This window comes from Rhinatrema bivittatum, chromosome 2, assembly GCF_901001135.1.
Source record: "Rhinatrema bivittatum chromosome 2, aRhiBiv1.1, whole genome shotgun sequence".
Lineage (NCBI taxonomy): Eukaryota > Metazoa > Chordata > Amphibia > Gymnophiona > Rhinatrematidae > Rhinatrema > Rhinatrema bivittatum.
Genome location: NC_042616.1, coordinates 48669591 through 48694514, shown reverse-complemented (window position 1 = coordinate 48694514; position 24924 = coordinate 48669591). Strand labels below are relative to the sequence as shown.

The 24924-nt window shown below is 47.4% G+C and overlaps 1 protein-coding gene across 3 annotated transcripts; it reads right to left on the bottom strand.

The window, feature by feature from the left end:
* Positions 1 to 6003: 6003 nt before the first annotated feature.
* On the bottom strand, positions 6004 to 21098 carry LOC115083913 (zinc finger protein 398-like). Of its 3 annotated transcripts, XR_003854421.1 has the most exons (5): positions 20691 to 21098; positions 17428 to 17560; positions 13403 to 13618; positions 8178 to 9609; positions 6004 to 7325 (listed from the first exon to the last, which is right to left on the bottom strand). XR_003854421.1 is itself a non-coding variant. In XM_029588006.1 (4 exons), exons 1-4 carry the CDS (start codon positions 20712 to 20714, stop codon positions 9470 to 9472), a joined length of 513 nt encoding a protein of 170 aa, XP_029443866.1. In that variant the 5' UTR covers positions 20715 to 21098; the 3' UTR covers positions 6004 to 9469. The 3 variants fall into 3 exon arrangements, 2 of the variants coding, with proteins under 2 accessions (XP_029443866.1, XP_029443867.1); XM_029588006.1 differs by having other exon boundaries at positions 6004 to 9609; XM_029588007.1 differs by having other exon boundaries at positions 6004 to 9606; positions 20691 to 21097.
* Positions 21099 to 24924: the final 3826 nt, after the last annotated feature.

Below are 24924 nucleotides of genomic sequence, written 5' to 3'. Positions count from 1 at the left end.
CAGCACCACCTGCACAAGCAGCACCAATGCCAGCAGTGCGTGATGCCCTCGCACCAGCAGGCCCTGCCCACGCCGACATTAAGCATCTGTGCAGGCAGCAGCAGCAGCGGAACATGCTCCCACCCGATCAAACGCCTTCTGTCATCGCTGCTGCGGGGCCGGATCAAGCTCCTTTCATTGTTGCTGCTGAGAGCTGGATGAAATTCAGCCGAGGGCCGCATGCAAGCCTGGGGCCATAGGCTGGGGGACCCCTGCTCTATCATATTCCATTACACGGAGTATGAAAAGGGTCAGTCTAGAGCTCTAAATAGGTCTGACGCTGGAGCTCTTTCTCGCTGCTTTTAACAAGACAGCATTGCCAGGGCCAGATTTAAAATTATGGCACCCGCAGGCAGAGGACTCAGGGTGGGGGAATTTTCCCCTGGAAATCAGAGAACGGGGGAGGGGGGGGGGAAGAGTCCATTTAAAGTCACCTTCAGCATTTGGTGCCCAAGGCACGTGGCTTTGTTGCCTCTCCTAAATCGGGCCTCGAGTATTGCCTTCTTCACCCCACAGAGTGGCATTCATCTGTTTGGGTGGCTTGGCAGACCAATCCTCACCGACCCCCCCAACCTAGACATTCCCTTCCTGCATTGTATGCCTCATGCTCCCACGCACCTACATGCACACCTGTACCAAACATAGATAATGCTCCTCTAATAAATCTTTATTACGTTATATAAAGTCACATATACACACAAAAGCCGACATATGCTGAAATTACCCCACCCAGACCGTGTTTTGACAAATAATTCCTAAATTTGTCTGCTGCAAGGGGATAGATTTTACAACTTTTCTTTGCCTCCGGCTCACTCAGAACCAGCATTGTAATAAAAAAGCAGAGGCATCACGAAATGTAACAGGGCTTTCCCTGTACGTACCGGATCAGCCCAGACTCCTGGGTTTTGTCTCCCCTCCACAGATGGAGCCAGAGAAAGATTTGACCGTTCTCTTTTTTGACCGTTTTTTGGGGTTGGTTTTTTTTTTTTTTTTTTTTTAATGAAATGAAGCTAAGAAAAAAGACCAATAAAATTATTCCCCGTCTCTCTCTCTATTAATTTTATTATTTAAAGAATCAGTAGAGACTGTGACTGTTACACACCCCCCCCCCTTCCATCTGCTGGAGACAGAGTAATGTGGCAGACTGTGGGTATATATGGCAGAGTACAGGGTGACAGTGATCAGCAACAGGGAACTGTGCGACAGACCTACATCGTCGAGGGCGATGATCCGAAGGTGGTCTGCTTGTTCCGAAGGGATGAACTCAGCCCTCTCATTCCTTCTAGTTTGGGGGAATTAGGGATTGAGGCGCCGCCTGAAGAGTCTTGCTTAGGATCTATGGATCCAATTTTATTGGGCCTGAGGGTTCCTCCGACTGCTTTTCCCTTCCATTTCTCAGCCACAGACCTGCTCTTTCGGGAATGGGATACCCCAGATTTGGGGTTAAAGGTCACAAAAACGATGGATAAGCTTTATCCTCTGCCGGAGGAGGCTTTGGAGATACTGCGAGTACCGAAAGTGGATGTGGTCACGAAGAAAACTACTATTCCAGTCACTGGGGCCACCGCTCTTAAGGACCTGCAGGATCGCAAGCTGGAGTTACAGCTTAAGAAAACTTTTGAGGTCTCTGCCCTGGGAGTCCAAGCAGCGATGTGTGGCAATTTTGCATTAAGAGCAGAGCTCCGTTGGGTACAACAGCTGTAGGCCGAGGGTTTTTCGGAGGACAAAGCTCGGCAGGCTGCTCGCCTTGAGGCGGTGGTGGCTTACAGTGCGGATGCACTTTATGATCTTTTACGGACCTCCGCGTGATCCATGGTCATGGTAGTTTCGGCCCGCAGATAATTGTGGTTGCGGAATTGGTCGGCGGATGTGTCGTCCAAATCACAGTAAGCTACTGTTTGGAAAGGAACTAGAGGACCCGATTCAGTCCTTGGGCGAAAATAAGATGCACCACCTGCCGGAAGATAGACCAAGGTCCAGAGGAACTTTTTCTTCTAGGTCCCGCTTCCGAGGGAGTTGAAAATCTCGAGCGGCCCGAACACCCACTCCCTCCTTTCGGCAGAGTACGGGCAGGCAGCAGTCCTAGTCACAGCCTTTTTGTGGCCGGCGCTTCGGCAGACCTGGGACTTCCCAGACCACCCCAGGCAGAAAAGCTGCACAATGATGGCCTGCTGGTCCATTCCTCGGTGCCAGTGGTAGGGGACAGGCTGTCTCTGTTTTACGAGGAATGGGCCAAAAATCACTTCAGACCAATGGTACTCTCGGTGATAAAACACGGCTATGCTTTAGATTTTGCACACCAGCCCAGCCCACAGTTCCTGATCGCCCCATGCGAGTACGCAGAAAAACATCAAGTGGTAAAGCAAACCTTGCACCGCCTCCTTGAGTTGGGAGTGATTGTTCCGGTTCCTCCGCCAGAGCAGCGCAAGGGCTGTTACACCATTTATTTCATCGTTCCAACAAAAGAGGGGTCCTTCCGTCCCATTCTCAATTTAAAGCGGGTCAACAAATGCCTTCGGATTCCCCGCTTCCGCATGCAGACATTGCGTTTCGTCATCACCTCAGTCCGGCCAGGAGAGGTTCTGGCTTAAAGATCTGACGGAGGCGTATCTGCAGATCGGGATTAGGGCAGATCATCAGAAATTTCTGAGATTTTTCATCCTGGGACGGCATTACCAGTTTCAGGCTCTACCCTTCGGCCTTGCGACAGCTCCCAGGACTTTCACCAAAATAATGGTGGTGGTGGCAGCACAACTCCATCGAGGCTTGTTGGTGCACCCGTTCTTGGACGATTGGTTGATTCGGGCGAAGTCTGAAGCCCTGTGATAGACCGTGATCCGCCGTGTGCTACAGTTGTTAGAGTCTCTCAGCTGGGTGGTCAACAGAGCCAAAAGTCACCTAACTCCCTCCCAATCGTTGGAATTTTTGGGAGCTTTGTTCGACACCCATCAGAGGAAAGTTTTTCTAATGCCTGACCATATTGGAAAATTGCAGCGGCAGGTGCGTATTTTGTTGACGAAACATCCTCCAAGAGTCTGGTATTACCTGCAAGTTCTAGGATCCATGACTTCGACGCTGGAGTTGGTGCCATGGGCGTTCGCTCACAGGCGGCCCTTACAATCCACGTTGCTTTCCCCACTGGAGTCCTGACTCCGAACAGTTTCTACCGCCCCCTGCCACTAACGGAATCTGCTCGAGCCAGTCTGGATCAGTGGCTATTCTGAGACAACCTGGGCCATGGCGTCCCCTTGGTATTTCCAGAATGGATGGTGGTCACCATAGATGCCAGCCTCTCCGGTTGGGGAGCTGTCTGGGAAAGTCGGTGCAGGGGATATGGTCTACGGAGGAGTCCCAATGGTTGATCAATCGTCTGGAGACCAGAGCTGTTCGGCTGGCACAGGAAGCCTTCCTCCCTCTGGTCCAGGGAGGGCAGTCAGGGTACTGTCTGACAATGCAACCACGGTGGCCTACATCAATCGTCAAGGTGGAACCAAGAGTCGACCGGTTGCGTTGGAAGCTCGCCTCTTAGTCAGCTGGGTGGAGCAGAACCACATAGCAGGGGTCGACAACGTACACGCGGATTTTCTAAGGCTCAATCCCGGAGAGGGAATTGGCGGACAGAGCCTTTCAGCTCATTTGTGACAGGTGGGGCACGCCTTGCATGGATCTGATGGCAACATTCAAGAATGCCAAGGCTTCGCACTTCTTTGCACGTCGCAGGGACACAGGGGCAGAGGGCATGGATGCTCTTGTTCTGCCATGGCCAATGACCATCCTGCTTTATGTTTCCTCCTTGGCCTCTTAAAGGCAAAGTTCTATTGCCGAATAGAGAAAACATCCAATAGATGTAATCCTGGTAGCTCCCGAGTGGCCTCGACGATCGTGGCTGTGGATCTGGTCAATCTTGCGGTGGAGGGGTCCGCTGCGGTTCCCATATCTTCTGAACCTTCTACATCAGGGGCCCATCTGTTTTCGACCAGGTCGATTGCTTTTGTCTAGCGGCATGGTGTTTGAGAGGCAGTGTCTAAAGAACAAAGGTTACTCTGCCGTGGTAGTGACTACTTTGCTGAGATCGCGCAAAGCTTCGACTTCTCTTTCTTATGTGCGTGTCTGGAAGGTTTTGAGTCGTGGTGCGTGACCGTAGTATTGTTCCCATCCGGGCGTCTATGTCAGATATTCCTAGGTTTCCTTCAGGCAGGATTGGCTAAGGGCTTATCCTGTAGTCCTTGAGGGTCCAGGTGGCAGCTTTAGGCTGTTTACGAGGGGCCATAGAGGGCGTAGCACTGGCTACGGCATCCGGATGTTTCTCGCTTCCTTAGAGAGCCAAGCATTGACGCCCCACCGGTGACTTCTCCATGTCCATCCTGGAATCTGAATGTAGTTCTTACGGCCTTATGCGCGCCACCTTTTGAGCCTTGAAGAGGGCAACCTTGAAGGACCTCACTTTGAAAGTAGTGTTCCTGGTGGCGATTTCTTCTGCACGTAGGATTTCAGAACTACAGGCGTTGTCCCTGCTGGGAACATTTCTTGAGAATTTCGGATTCAGGGGTTACTTTACGAACGGTTCCATCTTCTTTCCAAAGGTAGTGTCCTCGTTTCATGTGAATCAGTCGGTGGAACTCCCATCCTTTTCCGACCTGGATAGGTCGGATCCACTCTCGAAGGATTTAAGAAAGTTAGATGTTCGTAGGACTGTTGCGATATCTGGAAATTACCAACGATTTTAGAGTCTCGGATCATCTCTTTGTTCTCTGGAGTGGGCCAAAGTGGGGTAATATGGCATCTAAGACTACCATAGCCCGATGGTTGAAAGAGGCAATAAATTCTGTGTATTTGCTTCGTGGTCAGCCCTTACCAGTGGGGCTTGGGTCGCATTCCACACATTCCCAGGCGGCTTCCTGGGCAGAGTGTCAACAGATTTCTCCTCAAGAAATTTGCAGGCAACTACATTGAAGTCTTTGCATACTTTTGCATGGTCTTACAGACTGGATGTCCAGGATCCGAGGGGAGGAAATTTCGGAGCAGGTGTGTTGAGAGTGGGCCTCTCCAGATCCCATCAATGGTAAATAAAAGCTCTGGTACATCCCAGGAGTCTGGACTGATCCGGTACGTACAGGGAAAAGAAAACTTGTTTCTCAGCTGATGATTTTCGTTCCTGTAGTACCAAGGATCAGTCCAGAGTCTCGCCCGCTTAGTGCATAAAGATAATGGAGAGTCCGCTACTTCTGTATTAAGAACATGCCATACTGGGTCAGACCAAGGGTCCATCAAGCCCAGCATCCTGTTTCCAACAGTGGCCAATCCAGGCTGTAAGAACCTGGCAAGTACCCCAAAAACTAAGTCTATTCCATGTTACAGTTGCTAGTAATAGTGGTGGTTATTATCTAAGTCAACTTAATTAATAGCAGGTAATGGACTTCTACTCCAAGAACTTATCCAATCCTTTCTTAAACACAGCTATACTAACTGCACTAACCACATCCTCTCGGCAACAAATTCCAGAGTTTAATTGTGCGTGAGTAAAAAAGAACTTTCTCCGATTAGTTTTAAATGTGCCCCATGCTAACTTCATGGAGTGCCCCCTAGTCTTTCTATTATCCGAAAGAGTAAAAAACCGATTCACATCTACCCGTTCTAGACCTCTCATGATTTTAAACACCTCTATCATATCCCCCCTCAGTCGTCTCTTCTCCAAGCTGAAAAGTCCCTAACCTCTTTAGTTTTTCCTCATAGGGGAGCTGTTCCATTCCCCTTATCATTTTGGTTTTCTATGGCTGCAGACCCTTTGGTTTTACCCTTTTTACAGGGTTCTAGTTTCTAGTTGGGTCAGTGATCCATATTAAGTTTGTGGTTCCTGTATATAGTTAGTTTGATTTAGAATCATTCTGCTTTGACATTGCGTAACACTGGCAGACTGTGGGTGGCCACCCTGGTATATATGGCAGAGTCGGTTCAAATCTTTCTCTATCTCCATCTGCTGGGAGGGGAGGCAAAACCCAGGAGTCTGGACTGATCCTTGGTACTTCAGGAATGAAAATTATCAGATAAGAACCAATTTTCTTATCTGTGATGCCTTGCATTAGGGGATTGAAATTGAAGAAGGATTAAACCTAAATGCAGTGTCCTTAAGAGGGAAGTTTCAAAGCTGGGCAGGCAGGTGCAAACAGCCAGAGTACTTTTACCCAGAAATTCTGCACGCGTTTTACACACGTGCTTTCCCCTGCAAAGCTGCTGGGGGGGAAAAAAAAAAAAAAGTATACCCACCTGCTTTTCCTGTGGCCGTTTTTTTCCATGAAAAGATCTCTCGCCTCGTTTTGAAAATGCAGAGCTATGTGCATTATTGCCTTCTCTGGCCTCACCCCGTCCTGAGCCCCCTTTCACACTACTTTGCAGAACTGCCACAGTATTAGGCAGCAAGTTGAGAAGTGATCCGATCGTACAGCAGGACATTACAGAGAGGTTCTGTGTGGGAGGAAGTCCAGAACTGGCCTTTACCAGAGGTTGACGTGGCCACTTGCAGGACTATAGCTGTGACACTTTGGAACGCCCACTCAACAGGAATTGTGGCTACTGCAAACATTCATTATGGCTGAATATGGTTTTGGCTAGCAGGTCCCTTTGCAGGTCAGCTGGTGTGAAGCCGTTCTGGTCCGAACTGGTTTTTCTCTTGTATTCGTGGACTTGTAGGGTTGCTGTATGTGTTAATCCTGCAACCAGTTCTGTCCTATCAACCGCTTTGAGGAAAGTCACAAGGTCATAGTATCACACAATTTTTTAGTAGACTCTCCCCTCTCCCCTAGACCACTTTTTACTAGCTCTTGCCATGGTCATTATTGTCCTGTTTATTAGCATTTTTCAACATGCAGTTCTGTATTTGCAACAGACAAGTTTCTTTAGTCTTCCACCATTTAAAGATCAAGGTCTCTGGCCACTGTATACTCCAGAACATGCAGCCAAATGGTTGAGGTGCAGAACCTAATTCAAAATAATACATCAACGGCCTTGTAACAGTAGAAATCTAGCACCATGAGCTTTCATTTGCGGCTGTTTCTCTGTCTTAAATAGTCGCACCCTTCTACAGTTCCTAGTCTGGCCAGAATTAGGGTCCCTGCCTGAGGGAATCATGAAGTATGGACCCTGGTCAAGAACCATCACTGCAAAGGCTAAGTGGGAAGGAGGATATCGAATAAAGGGAAATTCCCAGGCAGTTGAGAAAGAGGTGTCATGTCAGTGTCGCTCAGCTGCCACTGGTTCCAGTTGAGCTGAAAGCCAACAGGAGGAGGAAACTGCCAGGGAAAAGAAGAAAAAAAAAAAAAAGGGGTAATCTACATGCAGCTTTGTTTTTAATTTTGTTCAGTTAAAGATCTTAAATTTGCATCAATTATTGTTTCAGCCTGTTTTTCAGCTAGCTTTGCCCTTTCTTCCAGTTATTGTCAGGCTCTCTTTGTGCACTCTCAAGTCTGAAATGCATAAAAGCAGGAATACATCATTCTTCAGGGGGCCGTGGGACTGCACCCCGCCTTCCTAGCGTTTTTCATTAATTTCCATGGTCGGTTTCCTGCCTCAGGGGGGTCCAGGAACATGCTTACTGTGGGCCTGTATCTGAGGCATGGGTACTCACTCTCTCTATCCAGACGGGCATGCATTGCATACGCCTTAAGCGGAATTTTTCTCTATATTTGCACTGTGCCACAGTGCGAGTCAGACGTTGTAATGTATACAGGCGGCATACAGAAGCAGGCGTGAAAGTTCTTGTTTGATCAGGCCAGTGGCACCTAACATAACTGGTAATAATTTCTATCTCAATTTTTTTTCACCATAATGTCCTGATCTCCAGTCGCACCTGTTTCTCCATACGTGGTACAGAATAGTACTTAATACTGACATTTCCATTGGGAAAAAAAAAAGTTTCTGTACTTTTCTCCTTTACCAATACGGCTGATTTTCTAGCATTAACATGTCTATATGCTCTATCTGCTGATCCTTTATAAAATATCAATTCTCAGTGAAGATTTTGGTATATGCAGGACAATCAAATGTTGACAGGGTGGGAATACTCTCATATAGGATCTCTAACTGAAACTTTACCACACTCCGTACATGTAAAGTATTTTGCAAACACCATGATAGGAACAAACCTCAATTGTAAGGCAGCATAGGTTGGTATGATCCCATTTTCTCAAATTTACTGCTGGTGCTCTTCTTTGTATGTGCATTCTGTCAACGAGAGCTCCCATCCTGTATGAATCCTCTGATGTCTTATGAGCTGTGTTTTAATCCGGAAACGTTTATTACACTCTGTACAGGCAAATGGTCTCTCACCTGTGTGGATGGAATAATGTACTCTCAGATGAGAAACCTGCCTGAAGCTTTTATTGCACTGATCACATGCAAATGGTTTCTCTCCCGTGTGAGTCCGCTGATGTTTTGTAAGCTGTGACTTCTCTATGAATCTCTTATTACATTCAGTACAGGCAAATGGTTTGTCGCCTGTGTGGATAGAACGATGCACTCGCAGATGCGATTTCTGACTAAAGCTTTTATTACACTCTGTGCATGCAAATGGTTTATCATCCATATGGACAAATTGATGCATCTTCAAACGTGATTTCCGACTGAATCTTTTATCACACACTGTACATAAAAAGGGTTTCTCTCTCCGGTGAGTCCTCTGATGTCCAAGGAGCTGCGCTTCTGCCCAAAGCTTTTATTACACCTCCGTGCATAAAAATGGCTCTCTCTCCCATGAGCCCTCTGATGATCAGTGAGCTGTGATTTGTCTCCGAAACTTTATCATACTCAATCAGATGAAAAGCGTTTCTCTCCCATATGAGTTCTCCGATGTTGCATAAGCAGTAACTTCTCCCGGAATCTTTTATTACATTCAATACAGACAAATTGTTTACCACCGTCTTCATGGACAAACTGGGGTGCTGATAGATGTGATTTCCGACTGAAGCTTTTATTACATTCAGTACATGAATATATTTTCTTTCGCTGGCTGGTACTCTGATGACGTGTGAGCTGCTTTTCTTCTCTAAAGCTTTTATTACACTCAGTACATGTAAATGGTTTATCATCTGTATGTACAGACAGATGGCTGTCAGATGTGATTTCTGACTAAAATTTTTATTGCACTTTGTACATGTAAATGGTTTCTCATGCGCGTGGGTTCTCTGATGTCTTATGAGTAGTGATTATGAATGAAGGTTTTAGTGCATTCTGTGCATGCAAATGTTTTTCACCTGAATGGATAAACCGGTGCAACCTTAAACGTGATTTGTATTTGAAGCTTTTGTTACATTCAGGACACGTAAATGGTTTCTCTCCAGCACAGCTTAGGTTTGTCTGAGCTTCTATAAATGTTCTGTTTCTGTATGTAGTGAATTTGGTTCCTACACGAGTGTTCCTCTCCTTAATTGACCTATGTTCACTCCTGCAGTCTCTTCCCCCAACCCAAGCCTTGAAAAAACATTCCTTTGTCTTGTTCTAGAAGCGTTTTGTGCTGGTCTCGATTTCCTGTCCATGTCTTAAGATGGATCCTGTTCTTATTTTCAAAGCTGTTACCTGCTGGATAAGAGAAAAAGTCATATTATTTATATGTTGATGGAAAAGGAAAAAAAAAAAAAAAAAGTTCCTGGGCTCCCACTTCATAACGAATTACAAGAGGGGCAGGAAGGAGGACCAATCTGAGGCATTACACTGAAGATTGGCACGCACGCTAAAATAGCATCCTATGCGCTAATGCCCAGTGGTGCACACTAAAGCATTCTGTGATAACAATTAGCAGTAGGTGCTAAAATGAGCCCACTTACCTGCATGTATATGAGGAAACCTCATATGCAAATTAGGTTTAGCAAAGCACAAGAAATATCATGGCATGATTAGCCACAGGCCAAGGTTTGAACACCTGCCTTGGACCGGAAGTCAGCGTTCCTGTTATTTCAAGGGCTCAGCAGCCCAGATGAGACTGAAAGATTAAGTTGATGTATGGTAATACCCTCCCCGTGTAGAAGGCACCCTGCTTTCACAGTCTCTACAAAAGAGCTTTTTTCCACCATAGAATGGCAGGATTTGCATGATCATTGCCGCCCAAAGGCCACTGCAGGTAGTCGAAGGCTTGAGCCTGAGCAGTCTTGTTGAGAGCTCCCCACCAGCCCATTACGAAGGGGCATCCACCCCATGGGCGACTCATTCAGTCAGGGGGAGTATCCTTGCTGCTTCACCCCTCCAAATATCTAAAGATTGTTCACCAGCAAGGCTACAGCCTGCCCGGGATCTGACACTACAGGAAACTTGCTATAAGGGTTCAGCTAACATTGGGCCTTACCAAGGGAGGAAATATGCAGTACAGGGCAGTGCAGAGAAGAGATGGTGGGGGGGGGGGGGGGGGGGGGGAAGAGGAGAGAGAGAGAGAGAAAGAGGCAGCGGAGCACATGAACACTTCAGAATCAGATCTGCACTTATTGACACAAACAGATGTATTTCCAAGCAATAGGTTAACAGATGACAATGGTTTCTTCAACATTGAGGGGTTTTTTTGGTTTTTGTTTGGGGTTTTTTGACACAGGTTTCCTCCTAGACCTTGAGGTCTCCAGCTCCGCTGCATCCAGGGTTGGGATTCTGGTGCCTTGGGCCTTTCATTCACAGCTACCTGGGGATCTTCTTCCTCTCTGCTGTATCCCTAAGCCCTAGGTGATCCAGAAAGAGCAAAAGACTTGATTCAAGGATCAAACCAGAGACCTTCCATGTGAGCCAGTGGGCTGGTCCAGTTTCTCTAACCTTGTTGTAACATAAGAATTGCCAAGCTGGGTCAGATCAAGATCCATCAAGCCCAACATCCTGGCTCCAACAAGGGCTAATCCACTGGCAGATCCCATAAAGTACATCCAATTCCTATTGCTAACTCCCAGGGATAGCAATAGCTTTCTTTAGGCTAAATAATGTAGTACAGACTTTTCCTCCAGGAAGTTGCCCAGGCCTCTTTAAAACTCCATTATGCCAGTCATCTTTATATCACATCCTCTGGCAAGAGATTCCACAGCTTGACAGTGCACCAAATGAAAAAGCATTTTCTACGAACTGTTTTGAATTTGCTGGTTGTTAGTTTCATGGAGTGTCCCCCATGGTTATTTACCCTTGTAAATAATACCAAAACATCTTTTTTCTTTACCCATTCCACCCCACTCATGATTTTTGTAAGCTTCTATCGTGTCCCCTTCTCAGCCGTCTCTTTTCCAAGCTGAAGAGCCCCAGCCTGCGCAGCCTCTCAGCATAGGAGATATCGCCCATCCCCTTTATCACGTTTGTCATCCCTCCCCTCTGCACCTATTCCAATTCCTCTATGTTTTGTCTTGAGGTGGGGGAAGGGCGACCAGACTGCACACTGTACTCAAAGTGCAGTCACGCCATGGCTTGATACAGAGAGGCAATATGATATTTTCTGTTTTATTCTCCCTCCTTTTGGATCATTCCTAATAGATCATTCTATTAGGAATGATCCACTGCACACTGAGCTGAGGAGTTCAATGTAGTCCTTTTCCTGGATAGTGATTCCCCAAACACAGAACCCAGCATCGTACGCCTGTATTTGGGATTATTCTTCCCTATGTTCATCACTGTGCACTTCTCTACATTAAATTCCATCTGCCCTTCTGTTTCCCAGTCTCATGGTCGCACAAGGTCCTTCTGCGGTTCATCGCAATCTGCTGCTGTTTTTAACAAAATTTGAATAATTTTGTATCATCTGCCAATTTGATCACCTCAACTCATCATTCCCTTTTCCAAATCATTTTGGAATAATTTATTAAAACAGCACAGGTTCCTTTCTTACTCCACTAATGACCTTTCTCCAAATGGAAAACTGACCATTTAATCCTACCCTCTGTTTCCAGCCTTTTTAACCAGTTAGCAATCCACAATAGAACGCTGCCTCCAATCTCATGACTTTCTAATTTCCTGAGGAGTCTCGCATGGTGGGCTTTGTCAAATGCCTTCTAAAATCCAAATACACTACATCAACCCACTCACCTTTATCTACATGTTTGTTTGCACCTTCAAAAATATCTAAAAGATTGGTAAGACAAGACTTCCCCTTGTTAAAACCATTTTGACTCTTCACCATTAAGCCATGTCTATCTGTAGGGCCAATACTTATGTTTTTAAGAATGGCTTCTACCATTTTGTCCAATACCAGCATCAGATTCACCACTCTATAGTTTCTTGCATCATCCCCGGCACCATGTTTAAAAATTGGTATCACATTGGCCATGTTCCAGGAATCATGGTTGTTTTAAATGACAGGTTACAGATTGCTAGTAAACAGGCTAGCATGGTCATGTTTTAGTTCTTTTAGAACTCTGGGATGGATGCCATCTGGTCCTGGTAATTTGTTACTCTTCAGTTTGTCCTCCATTGTCACAGATATTTGTTTCAGTTGCTCAGAATCTCCATCGTTAAAGAATGCTTCAGGTGCAGGTATGTTCTCAACATCTTCCTCTGTAAAATCTCAATAAGGCACAATGGTGGGATGGTTTCAGATTAAGGGCTGTGCCACAAGTTCTTAGCCATCGGGATGTCTGGGCAGAAATTGTTCACTAATTGTGTTCTATATGCCCTGCTTGGCCCTCAGATAGAGGAAGGTCCAGGGAGCAAGGGGAAAAGTGGCTAGCGCATCAATCAGCATGGAACATTCCAGCAATCTTTCACACTCCTAGGCTGGGCTCACTTATTCCCCTATGAAGATAAAGCCATACTACCAGCAGCATTTGCTTCGTCCAGGAACCCCAGCTGGTGCTTTATCTGAAGACTGTGAACAAATATGTTTGTTTGTCATACTGGATATTGAGAAAGAGTCAAGACCTCTTAGCTGGAACTGACTTAACATTTCTGGGATGTTCAAGTAATTTGAACCACGAAAGCAGGGACTCTGCCCACTGCTGCAGTTACTCCTGAGGTGCCCGCATATCTTCACCCATGTCTTACTGCAGTGGGTGAAGATGTTTCAAAGCGTGGATTGAAATGCATTTACCGTGGGGGCTTCTTTGCATGTTGGACTTTGTATGTATTCTCTTCTGTAAATAGAAGTAGGACCGATTGGAACCACAACAAATGGAGTTACAAGGACTCATTACCAGATCTTAGCACATCAGCTGGACCATCAGAGGTGGTTTTCCCTCAAATTAGGACAGACTTGGACTAACAAGAAGAGTTTATCCCGCCCCAAAAGCTCAGGTCACCTTTACCCAATTAATGTTTCACCCCCTAGGTCCACTACAACATCTGATCAACCACTGGCAGCACAGAACTCTAGAACCCATTTCAAGACGATCGAATAAACAAGGGTCACCCGCATTTCACTCGCCTGTAGGACCAGCAACACATTCTTCTTTATCTGCATCAGGTTCTCCGATGGGATACGGTTCCTCCTCGTGCTTAACGCCGAAGGACCAGGCCAACGGGAGGCTTGTGCTGGGACTGGGGTTATTTTCGTTTCCCTCGCAGGCAGAAGGATGGCTGCAGTGCGGCTCCTCCTCCTCCTCCTCTTTAATCCTCAGTAAAACATCAGGAGCTCTGCAGACTGAAGTGCACAAACAGGTAACATTATTCTTCAAGACCGAATCATCACCAAGTTAATTATTTGAAAATCAGTGTTGGCCCAAACGGCTTCTTTCTTTCTTTCTTTTTTTTTTTTTTTTTTTAATTCTTTCTTTATAATTTTTAAAAATACAATACAAGCATTACTTGCAGTACAGAAATTACAGAAAAAAGCAGAAACATATATTTATAATGAAATAAGTAAAAATAAACCTTATATACCACCAATTTCTGTAGTCATTTGCAAGAAAATGAGACGTATATCTATCTAGAGCAAATCCTATGAAAAAACTTTTCAGAAAATGTAAGTTATTTCCCCAATGTTCATTTATCCGCCATCTTATCTACTCCCAAAAGTGCTCTTGAGATGTTCTGGATTGGTGTAATAATAATTCTGTCCCTTCAATTTGATTAAACGGCTTCTTTCTGCCATGCAAGTCTCAGTGATGGGCGGGCTGAGGAAGAAGCAGTCCTGAGCTGATTCGGGATCGGATTTCTCTCTCGAGAAGTTGCAGATCTTCCTGAATTAGTTCAAACCCATGACCCCCACCCCGGTTTTCAGCCACTGTTCAAGGGCAGTCTCTGTGGCCAGGGCCGGAAAGTTCCTTGGCATCAACTCCGAGACTCTGCAGCAATTCTGTGGTGTGCGCGCATGTGGATGGCTCCTTAATATGCACATGCAACCATTTTTTATGTTGCATTTTCACATCTTAATTGTTTCATTAAACATTTTTTCAACCACTGGTTAAGTCTGAATTGCTCTTGAACTCTTTTCCTGCTCCCTGCCTCTCTCTCACCCCTCTCCCCCATTGTAAATGAGCTCTTCCTCTCATCTGAATCTGCTCCTTAAATCTCTCCCCCTCCTTCCTTTCCAGTCCTCTCCTCTCCTTTCCCCGCCAGTCTCTAAGCTTCCTCTACCCCCCCTCCTCCTCCCCCCCTTATTCTTGACCTCCTTCCAGGTCCACCATTACAACTCATCTCCTCTTCTCTTTTCCCTCCTCCCTCCCACCTTTCCCCTCTTCTCTGATTTACCCTGCTTATTTCTGGGATAAGCAGCTTGGAATCCATCTGCCCCTTGGGACCCTGCCCAGGTACTTGCGCCCTGGCTTGGCCACTGTTGGAAGCAGGATACCGGGCCTGATGGATCCTTGATCTGACCCAGTATGGCAAGACGTTTTTCCTTCCCTCCCTTCACCCTTCCAGTTTTTCATACATTGGGACCCACAACTGCTGCATCTGCCTAGTAGTGGCCATGAGTGGAAAGGCTGAAGTGGGGCGACTTCCGGGAAGATGGCAGCTGTGGGTCACGGGGGGGGGGGGGGGGGGGGGGGGGGGGGGGGGGGGGGGGGGGGGGGGGGGGGCTTGTCATAAGAAACCGGCAGTTACTGGCCAGAGGGGCCTGCAGACGAGAAGCTACATGTCAGAGAGAGACCCGTCAGAGGGAGCCAGGGGCCACATACAGGGAGAGGGCCAAGCAGAAAGAAGCAACTGACCAGCAGCAGAATTAGCCTACTGACTCGATGTGATGGTTGCCCACTGGAGTGGGCCCACTAATGGCAAACAGGCCGACGGTCATAAAATGAAGACAGTTTGCCATGATCTTCTAGAAAAAGGCAAATTCTGTGACATTGCAGCAAACTGGAGGCCTTGTTCATATATTTGTAACCCCCCTTTTTTTTTTTAAAGTGGCATAATCTCCAAGGATACACAAAAATAAATGTATACTTTGGGGTCCATCTTCACTATTGCCTGTCCCCTCCTGCTTGTTACACCTCAGGGGTGAGTCCGTTGCTTATGGCCCAGGCGGTGCTGTGACTTTCACAACAATGTTTGGCTGCAGAAACAGAACTGGGTGTTCAAATTATAAATGTACTGACTTTTTAAAAAAAATGAATCAATGTCCAGCTTACAAATAGCCGAGATTACAACTGGATGTGCCCCTTTTTCCTGGGTGCTTGGTGATAACTCAGGTTCCTGGGCTGATTACTATCAGTCCTGTTCCGAGTGCGTGGGAGGACCCAACTCCTGGGGAGATCCTGCTCTGCTTGGGTTCCCCCTTACAGCATAAAACAGTCCTAACTGAGTTCACGATTGTCTCTTCTACCCAGCCTGCACCTGTGTCCTAGGGGGGAGATCCAGTAATGGGTCTTCAATTTCTGTTCTTAACTTCTTCCTCCTACTCACTTCTTTGTGACCCTCCAGAGGGAAAGGTCTCTTACTGGCAGAGATCAGGCACACTGCCCAGTCTCCAAGTGTGACAAAAGCCCCCTCCCAACCTCACTCAGCTGCCCCCAAAAAAACCACTTCTGACAGTACTACTGTCACTGCAGCCCTTCTCTGACCCAGAAGGAAGCTGACAAAATCTTCAGTGTCCTGGCCTCCGGATATGGGGGGACGGCCATCTCCAAAAGAAACCAGGCTTCACGCCAAGAAAATAATTCTCTGCGTAAAAGATCTTCTTAATTAAAAGTCTCTGTCAAACTTGAGGTAGTCCCCTAATAAGCAGGTAGGGCTCAAAAGGATTTCCCTCCAAAAATGTACTGAGTGAGGGAGTAGGCCCCACTCTAAAGGAACAAACTCTTAAGAGCTCCTCTCTCATCAAAATCATAACTTAAATGCCACACCGACTTCTTCCCTAATTCCTATTTATAGTAAAAAGATCCACCCACTCAGACTGCCTCTGGGGGAGGAGCTGAACTGGGGGATTCCATTTTAATATTCAAAGTATTTCACATGAAGCAAGAAACACCTAGCTGGATACCTAATGGATAACCCGAAAGGCTGCCACATATTTATAATGCAATAAAAAAATTCAGCTGTAACATCCAGCGTCAGATGTAAAGCAGAACAGCTCAGCTTCACAGAAAGCTCAAACTGTCCAGTACTTCATTTACAAAAAGCCTCTGCAGTCTTACAGAAAACAAGCTTCATGAGAGAATCAGGCAAACAAGAGTTAAATACTTTGGAAGCACTGTATTTATTCATGAAATATGAGAGCCCTCTCTTAGGTCACCTAACACGGGCCGATTCAGTATGGTGCGCTCGGCCGAGAGCACCGTTAGCCCCCGTTGGCTGCGCGTTTTGACGCGCTATTTTTACTCTTTATACAGTAAGAGGTAATAGCGTGTGGAAAACGTGCAGCCAATACCCCCAAAACTAATAGCGCCCGCAACATGCAAATGCATGTTGATGGGCCTATTAGTTACTTCTGCGCGATACAGAAAGTCAAATGTGCAGCAAAGCTGCACATTTTATTTTCAGAAATTAACGCCTGCCCAAAGGCAGGAATTAATTTCTACCAGCACGGGGAAAGTGTACCGAAAAGCAGAAAAAACCTGCTTTTCTGTACACCCTCCAACTTAGTATCATAGCGATATTAAGTCGGAGACCTCAAAAACAAAAAAAATTTTTTAATTAAAAAAAAAAAAAAAAATCTGCCCGCAGGTTGGAAGTCAGACGCTCAATTTTGCCGGAGTCCGTTTTCCGAACCCGTGGCTGTCAGCGGACTCGAGAACAGACACCGGTAAAATTGAGCGCCGGCTGTCAAACCCACTGACAGCCGCCGCTTCTGTCAATAAGGAGGCGCTAGGGACGCACTAGTGTCCCTAGCGCCTTCTTATTACTGCGGGCCCTCATGTAAATACTCGATTGCGCGCCCAGGAGAGTGGCCTGGGCGCGCGTCGGGAGAGCAGGCGCTCGCCTCGGAGGGCCGGCTCTCCCATGGTTTTTACTGTATCGGCCCGACACTTGCTTTCAAAGAGACCAGAGGTCCTAGTAAAACTGAAAACTCACCTTTCCCTAGGGAGATCAGGGCTTCATAATTATCCCTCATCACTTCCTTGTACAGTTCCTTCTGTTCCTCATCTAACCATTTCCACTCCTCCTCCGAGAAACAGACCGCGATATCGTCAAATGTCACCGACACCTGAAAAACAAAACCCAGACATCAGCAGCCGGTTAGACCCCCAGAGCAGATGTGAACAGCAGATCCAGCAAAGCTGACGTGATCAGCAAGAAAGTGTAAAGAGCTTGGGAACAGCGACAAGACATGCAGTGGAGAAGCTGGATGGTAAAACAGGAACGGTAGCACCTAAGTCACAGCAAGGATCTCGGTGTGAGGCGATGACAGACGGCAAATCTTTTTTGGGTGGATGACGGCAGTGAGGCATCATCCACACAAGAAATAGAGAAACTGGGATTAGGATGGCGGGATGAGAGGAAGGTGTCTGTCCCTCTCCTCTCTCTCATTCCACATAAACATATCCCTCCTTCTAGCTTCTGTTAAGCACACCCTTCGATCCCCACCCTTCTTTCATATATTTACTCAGTCCCTCTATTCACACACACACACACACACACACACACCATCCCCAAACTCTCTCATAACTCCCCCACCCCCCCTTTAAATCACCTAGGCACCCCCTCACCTCCTCCCCATGCAAGCAGGAGGAAGAGAACAGCAGCGCCATGTTGCCAATTTTTATATAAATATGCAAGACCACAAAAAACAGAACCATTACCAAATCCAGTAACTTTATTCTAAAGCCCACGGTGATATATATTCCTTAGGCAACACCTAAGACACAGATCTAGAAATCAAGAAACAGCAACAAAGCATGATAGTTATACAATTCACAGGATCAATAGCGGATGCACTGCCTTCCTGCCAAGCGGCACTGGGGAAGGGCAAGAGTCAAACCCAGAGGAGCTCTCTGTGACAGGGGGAGATAGATTGATGTGCACGGATCGGGACAGACACCTCGGGGGGGGGGGGGGGGGGATAGTGCCTGATGATCTGAAGGTGGTGAAGCAACGTGACAAGGTAGTGGCTGGGGCTAGAGGGATGATGGGCTGCACAGAGAGCGGCATAACCAGCAGGAAGGAGGAGGAGGAGGTGATAATGCCCCTGTGGAGGCCTCACCTGGCGCACTGCGTTCAGTACTGGAACCCGCATCTCAAGAAGGATAAAGACAGGGTGGAGGCGGTTCAAAGAAAGGCAACCAAAATGGCATGGGGTCTGCACTGGAAAAAACCTATGAGACTGAAGGATTTAAATATGTATATTGTGGAGGAGAGGGGGTGCAGGGGAGATATGATTCAGACTTTTAAATACCTGAAGAGTATTAATTATGCACAAGAATCAAACCTTTTCCGAGGGAAAGAAAGCTTTAGAACTAGGGGCCATAATATGAAGCTCTAAGGGGGGACACTTAGCAACAAAATCTGGAAATATTTCTTCACGGAAAGGGTGTTGAATGCATGGCATGCCTCCCCGCTACATCCCCAGAAGAGGTAGTGCTGACAAAAAACAGTAAGGCAATTCAAACGTGCATGGGATAAACAGAGGATCCCTAAAGACTAAAGGATGGAATTGAAGAAAAGACATAACCTGTGTTAAATGGGGTAACCTGCACGGAGAGGCAGCTACTACCCTTAACAGAAGGCATGGGGTAACCTGCACCGAGGGGCAGCTACTACCCTTAACAGAAGGCATGGAGTAACCTGCACGGAGAAGCAGCTACTACCCTTAACAGAAGGCACGGAGAAGCAGCTACTACCCTTAACAGAAGGCACGGGGTAACCTGCACGGAGAGGCAGCTACTACCCTTAACAGAAGGCACGGGATAACCTGCACGGAGAGGCAGCTACTACCCTTAACAGAAGGCACGGGGTAACCTGCACGGAGGGGCAGCTACTACCCTTAACAGAAGGCACGGGGTAACCTGCACGGAGGGGCAGCTACTACCCTTAACAGAAGGCACGGGGTAACCTGCACGGAGGGGCAGCTACTACCCTTAACAGAAGGCACGGGGTAACCTGCACGGAGGGGCAGCTACTACCCTTAACAGAAGGCACGGGGTAACCTGCACGGAGGGGCAGCTACTACCCTAGGCAACTTGCTGGACAGACTGAACGGACTGCTTGGATCTTTTTCTGCCATCATTTACCATTACTATGATTCCTGCTCCATGCATTCTCCTGTCTGCTAGTGTAATCCCCGCCCCCCCAAGTCTGGGAAAATTACTCAGATCTTCCTTTGATCTCACAAGTCAATCACTCTTTCCTGTTATGTCAGACTTATGGTACGGTAGTACCAGTTATAAAATAAGTGTGTCATTATTTACAACTATAGATTATCACTTAGGTTAGCAAAGAATCTGGATTTGCTCGCATTGTGTTTAGCCTGCTGTTTTGTGCTCAGCTCACCAGAGATCATACCTGATTTGTCATGGGGATGAGATTATATCAGTCTGTTTGCTATAGTTATTCATCACATGAACACAAAGTCTACCTCCTCCTTCTCTCCTGTCTAGGGCCCAACTGCTGCTTGAACCATGCAGGACACCGTACTGTCCCCTCCCCCCCTTTCCAAGCAGCTCTGTTCAAAACAATTACAAGCCCCAGGTGGTAGGAGAAGGAAGAGAAGAACGCAGCCCAAGATACTGCTACTCTCTTCCTAACACACCCCGCCCCCGATCAGCGGAGAGGGAGAGCGTGGAATGAGCGGGGGGAGGGAAGTTAAAAAGATAAATATGTATGCCATTGGCTTGTCTCTTCAAACTCAGACCCGTCCGCCCACAGGCAATGGCAAATTCCACAGGAAGGGTTGAATTATTATTTTTTTTTTGCAACCGGGGAATCATGGGAAACCAAGGCTCCTGGCTATTGGTCATTAGCAGCCTGTTACAACAGGAAGCAGAAATCCTTTTACTTCACAACTCTTTACAGCTTTACAAACAAAGATCATCGTACACACATCCCAACCCACCACACTGTAACGCAACCTGTAATTTACTTGTATGCTCCAGCAACATCATCCTCGGTTCTTGGAGAGAGCATGTGCTGCAAACTCGGTCACAAATGCATGACGTCAGTCCAGGAAAAGGCACCACCTACAGAATTTACTACAAAAAGAGTGTGGCAATCACATTGCAGCATGGAGCTTTCTACTAGAACCTAATCCTCTGAACACTCCAAACCATTGCTAGGTCTTAAAATCAGGAGACGCTCCAGTATGTTTCCTATCCCTAGACTCATTCTCTGCAAACTCCTACCTGAGCAGAAGCCCCTGAAGGCATTTTGTGCTCTGCTTTTTCCCCGGGAATTTGTCAGCTGATTACAGACCGAGCTCCTGGGCAGGAACGTCAGAAATCCTAAACACAGAGCTCTCTCCTTCGCCCAATGGCTCCTCAGGCTCAAGGCATGCCGGGACTCGGAGTCCTCCCTGGGTAGAGTCTCCTCCTCCAGCCGAAGAGCGGGTTAGTTTGTAACTTCAAAGTAACTTGCCTGCCTGCAGCTTTCCAGCTCCATTTCCTTTAGATTTAGATAACTTTATTGGAATGAAAATTGTACAACGCTTGCCAAAGGAACACGTAAGATGACAAAATAAAAAGGGAAGAAAAGTAAAAATAAAGTTGCCTGTAGCCAATCAGCTGAGCCAGAGCGAGTCCTCCCAGCGGTCCCGCGTGTGCGCATGTGTGTAAGGGGAAAACACTGACCAGCTCTTTATCGTTGGTTGCCACCTTCTAATTCCTACTTCTGCATGCATCCAGTTTGGAGGCAGGGGTTGGAGTAGATTCAGATTAAGGCATAACAATTTTACATGAGTTCAAATGGTAAAGAAAAGAGAGGAAGAAATTACAAATAAGTCAAGTAAAAAAAACAAATTATGGACGTACAAGTACAGCATGAGTGACATATCTCAGATTTTGGTGCTGGGCCAAATTGTCCCTGGTGAGGTTTACTTTCTGGCCACGATATAATATTTGCTACTCTAGCTACTGTTTCTCCTCTTTCTCCCAGGATTATAGTTTTTCCTGCTCTTTCTTTTGTGGGAAGTCTTTGATTTTCACTGTCAGTTTATTTCTTATCTCTTTGTATTTTGCACAGCACAAGTGAAAATGTATATCTGTTTCTATTTCTTCAGTTACATTGCTTACAAGAGTCTGGCTTCTTGGAATTTCAGTTTTTGTCTGCATCCTTCTGCTTCTAGCCTGTGAAGGTGGAGTTTTCTGCTTGAACTGATTCTCCACAAACTGGATCTCATGCTTCTCACTACTACGGTATTGCCAGTGGCTCCTGCCTTCAGGTACTGGGGTAGGAGTTTGCTGCTTGAATTTTAAAATGTGACGGGGATTAAAACCACAAAACAAACCCGAGTTAGCAATTCAAAACAGAAAAATATGGACTCATGTAACCCCTGGGCAGGTTGTACCCAGACAGTGGTACCAGAAGCCATATCTCAAATACAGTTTCAGGTTGTAAACTTCCCTTATTGTTACAGTTCTTTAAATGTCAGGGTTCCCTGAGCAGAGGGAAAGAACTTTCAAGGCTCTTGCATTCCCTGTACGTACCCGGATCAGCCCAGACTGCTGGGTTATGCCTCCCTTCCAGCAGATGGAGACAGAGAAAAACTTGAAGGACACCCCTGTAAGTAGGATGCGCCATCTGCAGCCCCTTCAGTATTTCTCTGTTTCCAGCAGATGAAGGTGGTAGAACCTGCAGTCCTGGCTAATTGACTAAACAAAAAAAAAAAAAGTGTTGCAGTAGGAATAGCTTAGTGGTGAGAGCAGTGGACTATGAACCAGGAGACCAGGGTTTGAGTCCTGCTGTCGCTCCTTGTGACCTTGGGCAAGTCTCTTTACCTTCCATTGCCTCAGGTACAAAAAAAAACTTAGATTGTAAGCCCTCTGGGGATAGAGAAATACCTACAGTGCCTGAATGTAAACCGATGTGATATCTTAATTGAGATCAAATGTCGGTATATAATAAATACATTTCTTTGGCTGAAACAAAAGTTAAAAAAAAAAAAAAAGAGCCGGGCCTCCCTTGTTTCTCCTTGGTGGTAGGCCTGCCATGTGCTTTGCCCTTCTCTCCAGTCTACTAGGAGCAGCAGCCAGTGAGTGACTGGGGGGGATTTACCGGTAGGCCGGTCCCTACCCCGCGGCCTAGAGACAACCGTGGGTTGTGCTCTGGTGAGGCCAACGTGAATTAATAAAAAAAATAGAATCGGAACATGTTGTTTTTTGCAGCTGTGCTGCTCTTATTCAGCCTCCCGGGCTCCGGGGTTTATTTACGCAGCCTCCTCTCCTTATTCAGCGCGCTTTGGCCTGCAAATCTTGTGAGGAGCCGGCAGCACGGCTCTCCAGAGATAGCCTCTGTGCCAGGTGTTTTCCCGGGTGCGAGGGCCCATCAGTGGGGGCAGCTGGCGGCAGGGGGAGGCAGGCACATCTGTCCTATGGTGCGGGCGCCCCTATGCTGCCTCATGGTACTCAGCCTGTCCCGCTCCCGCGGAACACAGGAACGGCGGCCATTTTAGGAGCTTTAGATGCTGATGCAGATAGCTCAGCAGGGGAAGGGATCTCTCTTCTCAGTTATTTCTGCAGGATTTTTGCCCCGGGTCTCCCCATGATTTATTTCCTGCTTTCCATGCTCCTTTGGGTAACCCCCTCAGGAAAATTTAAAGGGTCAGCATCCTTTTTCGGCTGATTTTATTTTACTATTACATAAGGCTTATTTAGCTAGCCTTATGCCCATCGGAGATCCTGAGCCCCCTCCGGGGCAGCCTGGGGATGGGCCCTCTCCTCCCATGCAGGTTCCTAGGCCGGATCCTCCTGAGGTCTCCCGGATTAGGGTGGTCCAGAAAGGGTCCGGTTCCGGGAACCAGGGGGTGGAGCCGCTGGCGGATCTGCTTCAGGCGGACATGGATGAGGATTCCGAGTGTGTGGCCCCAGTAGAAGGGGATGATCCTCGGGTCCTTGGGCTCTTTCATAGAGATGAGTTGGAGCCGATGATTCCACATGTCCTAGCGGAGTTGGGCATACCAGCTGGTCAGACGCCGACGCCTCAGGATCAGGGCACGGTGGATCCGGTGCTGTCTGGTCTTCGTCCCCTGGCTAGGACTTATCCTTTTCATCCTATGTTGCTCCAGCTAATGTTTCGGGAGTGGGATACTTCGGAAGCTAGGCAGAGCTATGGAAAAATTGTACCCGCTGCCGGACGACTCTCTTGACCTCCTTAAGGTTCCCAAGGTTGATGCGGCCGTATCCGCAGTCACTAAGTGTACGATGATTCCTGTGGTCGGGGCGGCTGCCCTTAAGGACCCTCAGCATTGTAAGCTGGAGGTGCTTCTCAAGCGTATCTTCGAAGTGTAGGCTCTGGGGGTTCAAGCAGCCGTTTGCAGTAGTTTAATGCAGCGTGTGAGTCTCTGGTAGGTACAACAACTCCTGAGTGCCAGAGAGCTCTCCCCGGAGGAGCTGGAGCAGGCTGATCATTTGGAGGCGGCGGTAGCGTATGGGGCGGATGCCTTGTTTGATCTCCTTTGTACGTCTTCGTGTACTACGGTTTCTGCGGTGTCAGCCTGCAGGCTTTTATGGCTCCGTAATTGGGCGGCTGATGTTTCCTCCAAGTCGCAGCTGAGTGCTTTTCCGTTTCGGAGGAAATTACTTTTTGGAGATGATTTGGATCAGCTCATTAAGTCCTTGGGGGACAATAAAGTGTACAAGCTCCCGGAGGATAGGCCAAAAGCTTCAAGAGGTTTCGGCCCTTCCCGGTCGCGTTTTCGGGGGCAGCGCTGTTTTCACCAGTCTAAGCCGGCTCCGTTTGGCCAAAGACAGTCATCCGGCAGGTCGCAGACCTGGTCTCATTCCTTTCATGGCCGTAAACCCGCCCAAGATGGCGGTGCCACAGGGGCAACGGGAGTCAAGTCCTCCCTATGAAATAGCGCGGCCCACTCCCCTGTGAGAGTGGGCCGCGCTGTCCACAGGGGCGGCTGTCCCTGTTTTACGAGGAGTGGGTCAAAATAACGTCAGACCATTGGGTTCTAAACATTATAGAACACGGCTACGCCTTAGATTTTGCTCGTCCCTTACTCAATCTATTTCTGGTGTCGCCCTGTGGATCTCTGGAGAAAAGGCGCCAGGTGTCCCTCATGCTTCGCCGGTTGTGGGACCTCGGGGAGGTCGTTCCGGTTCCTCTGAACAAACTTCGAACAGGCAGGTATTCGATTTATTTTCTGGTTCTGTAGAAGGAAGGGTAATTCCGTCCGATTTTAGATGTGAAGAAGGTCAACAGAGCTCTCAGAGTGCCCCATTTTCGTATGGAGACGCTACGTTCCGTAATCGCCTCCGTCAGAGCAGGGGAGTTTTTAGCGTCCCTCAATTTGACAGAAGCGTACATACACATTGCAGTTCGGAACGACCATCAGCGGTATCTCCGGTTTATGGTCTTCGGCAAGCATTACCAGTTTCAGGCACTTACCTTTGCGGGCTGGCGACCGCTCCGCACACA

What these genes read in the sequence shown, in the direction of transcription:
- LOC115083913 (XM_029588006.1), bottom strand. Translation starts at nt 20,714, where the DNA reads ATGCCTTCAGGGGCTTCTGCTCAG. An exon ending in CTTCAGGGGCTTCTGCTCAG is followed by an intron (nt 17,561 to 20,690) that starts GTAGGAGTTTGC and finishes TTTGTTTTTCAG; the next exon opens with GTGTCGGTGACATTTGACGA. An exon ending in CCTGATCTCCCTAGGGAAAG is followed by an intron (nt 13,619 to 17,427) that starts GTGAGTTTTCAG and finishes TGTGCACTTCAG; the next exon opens with TCTGCAGAGCTCCTGATGTT.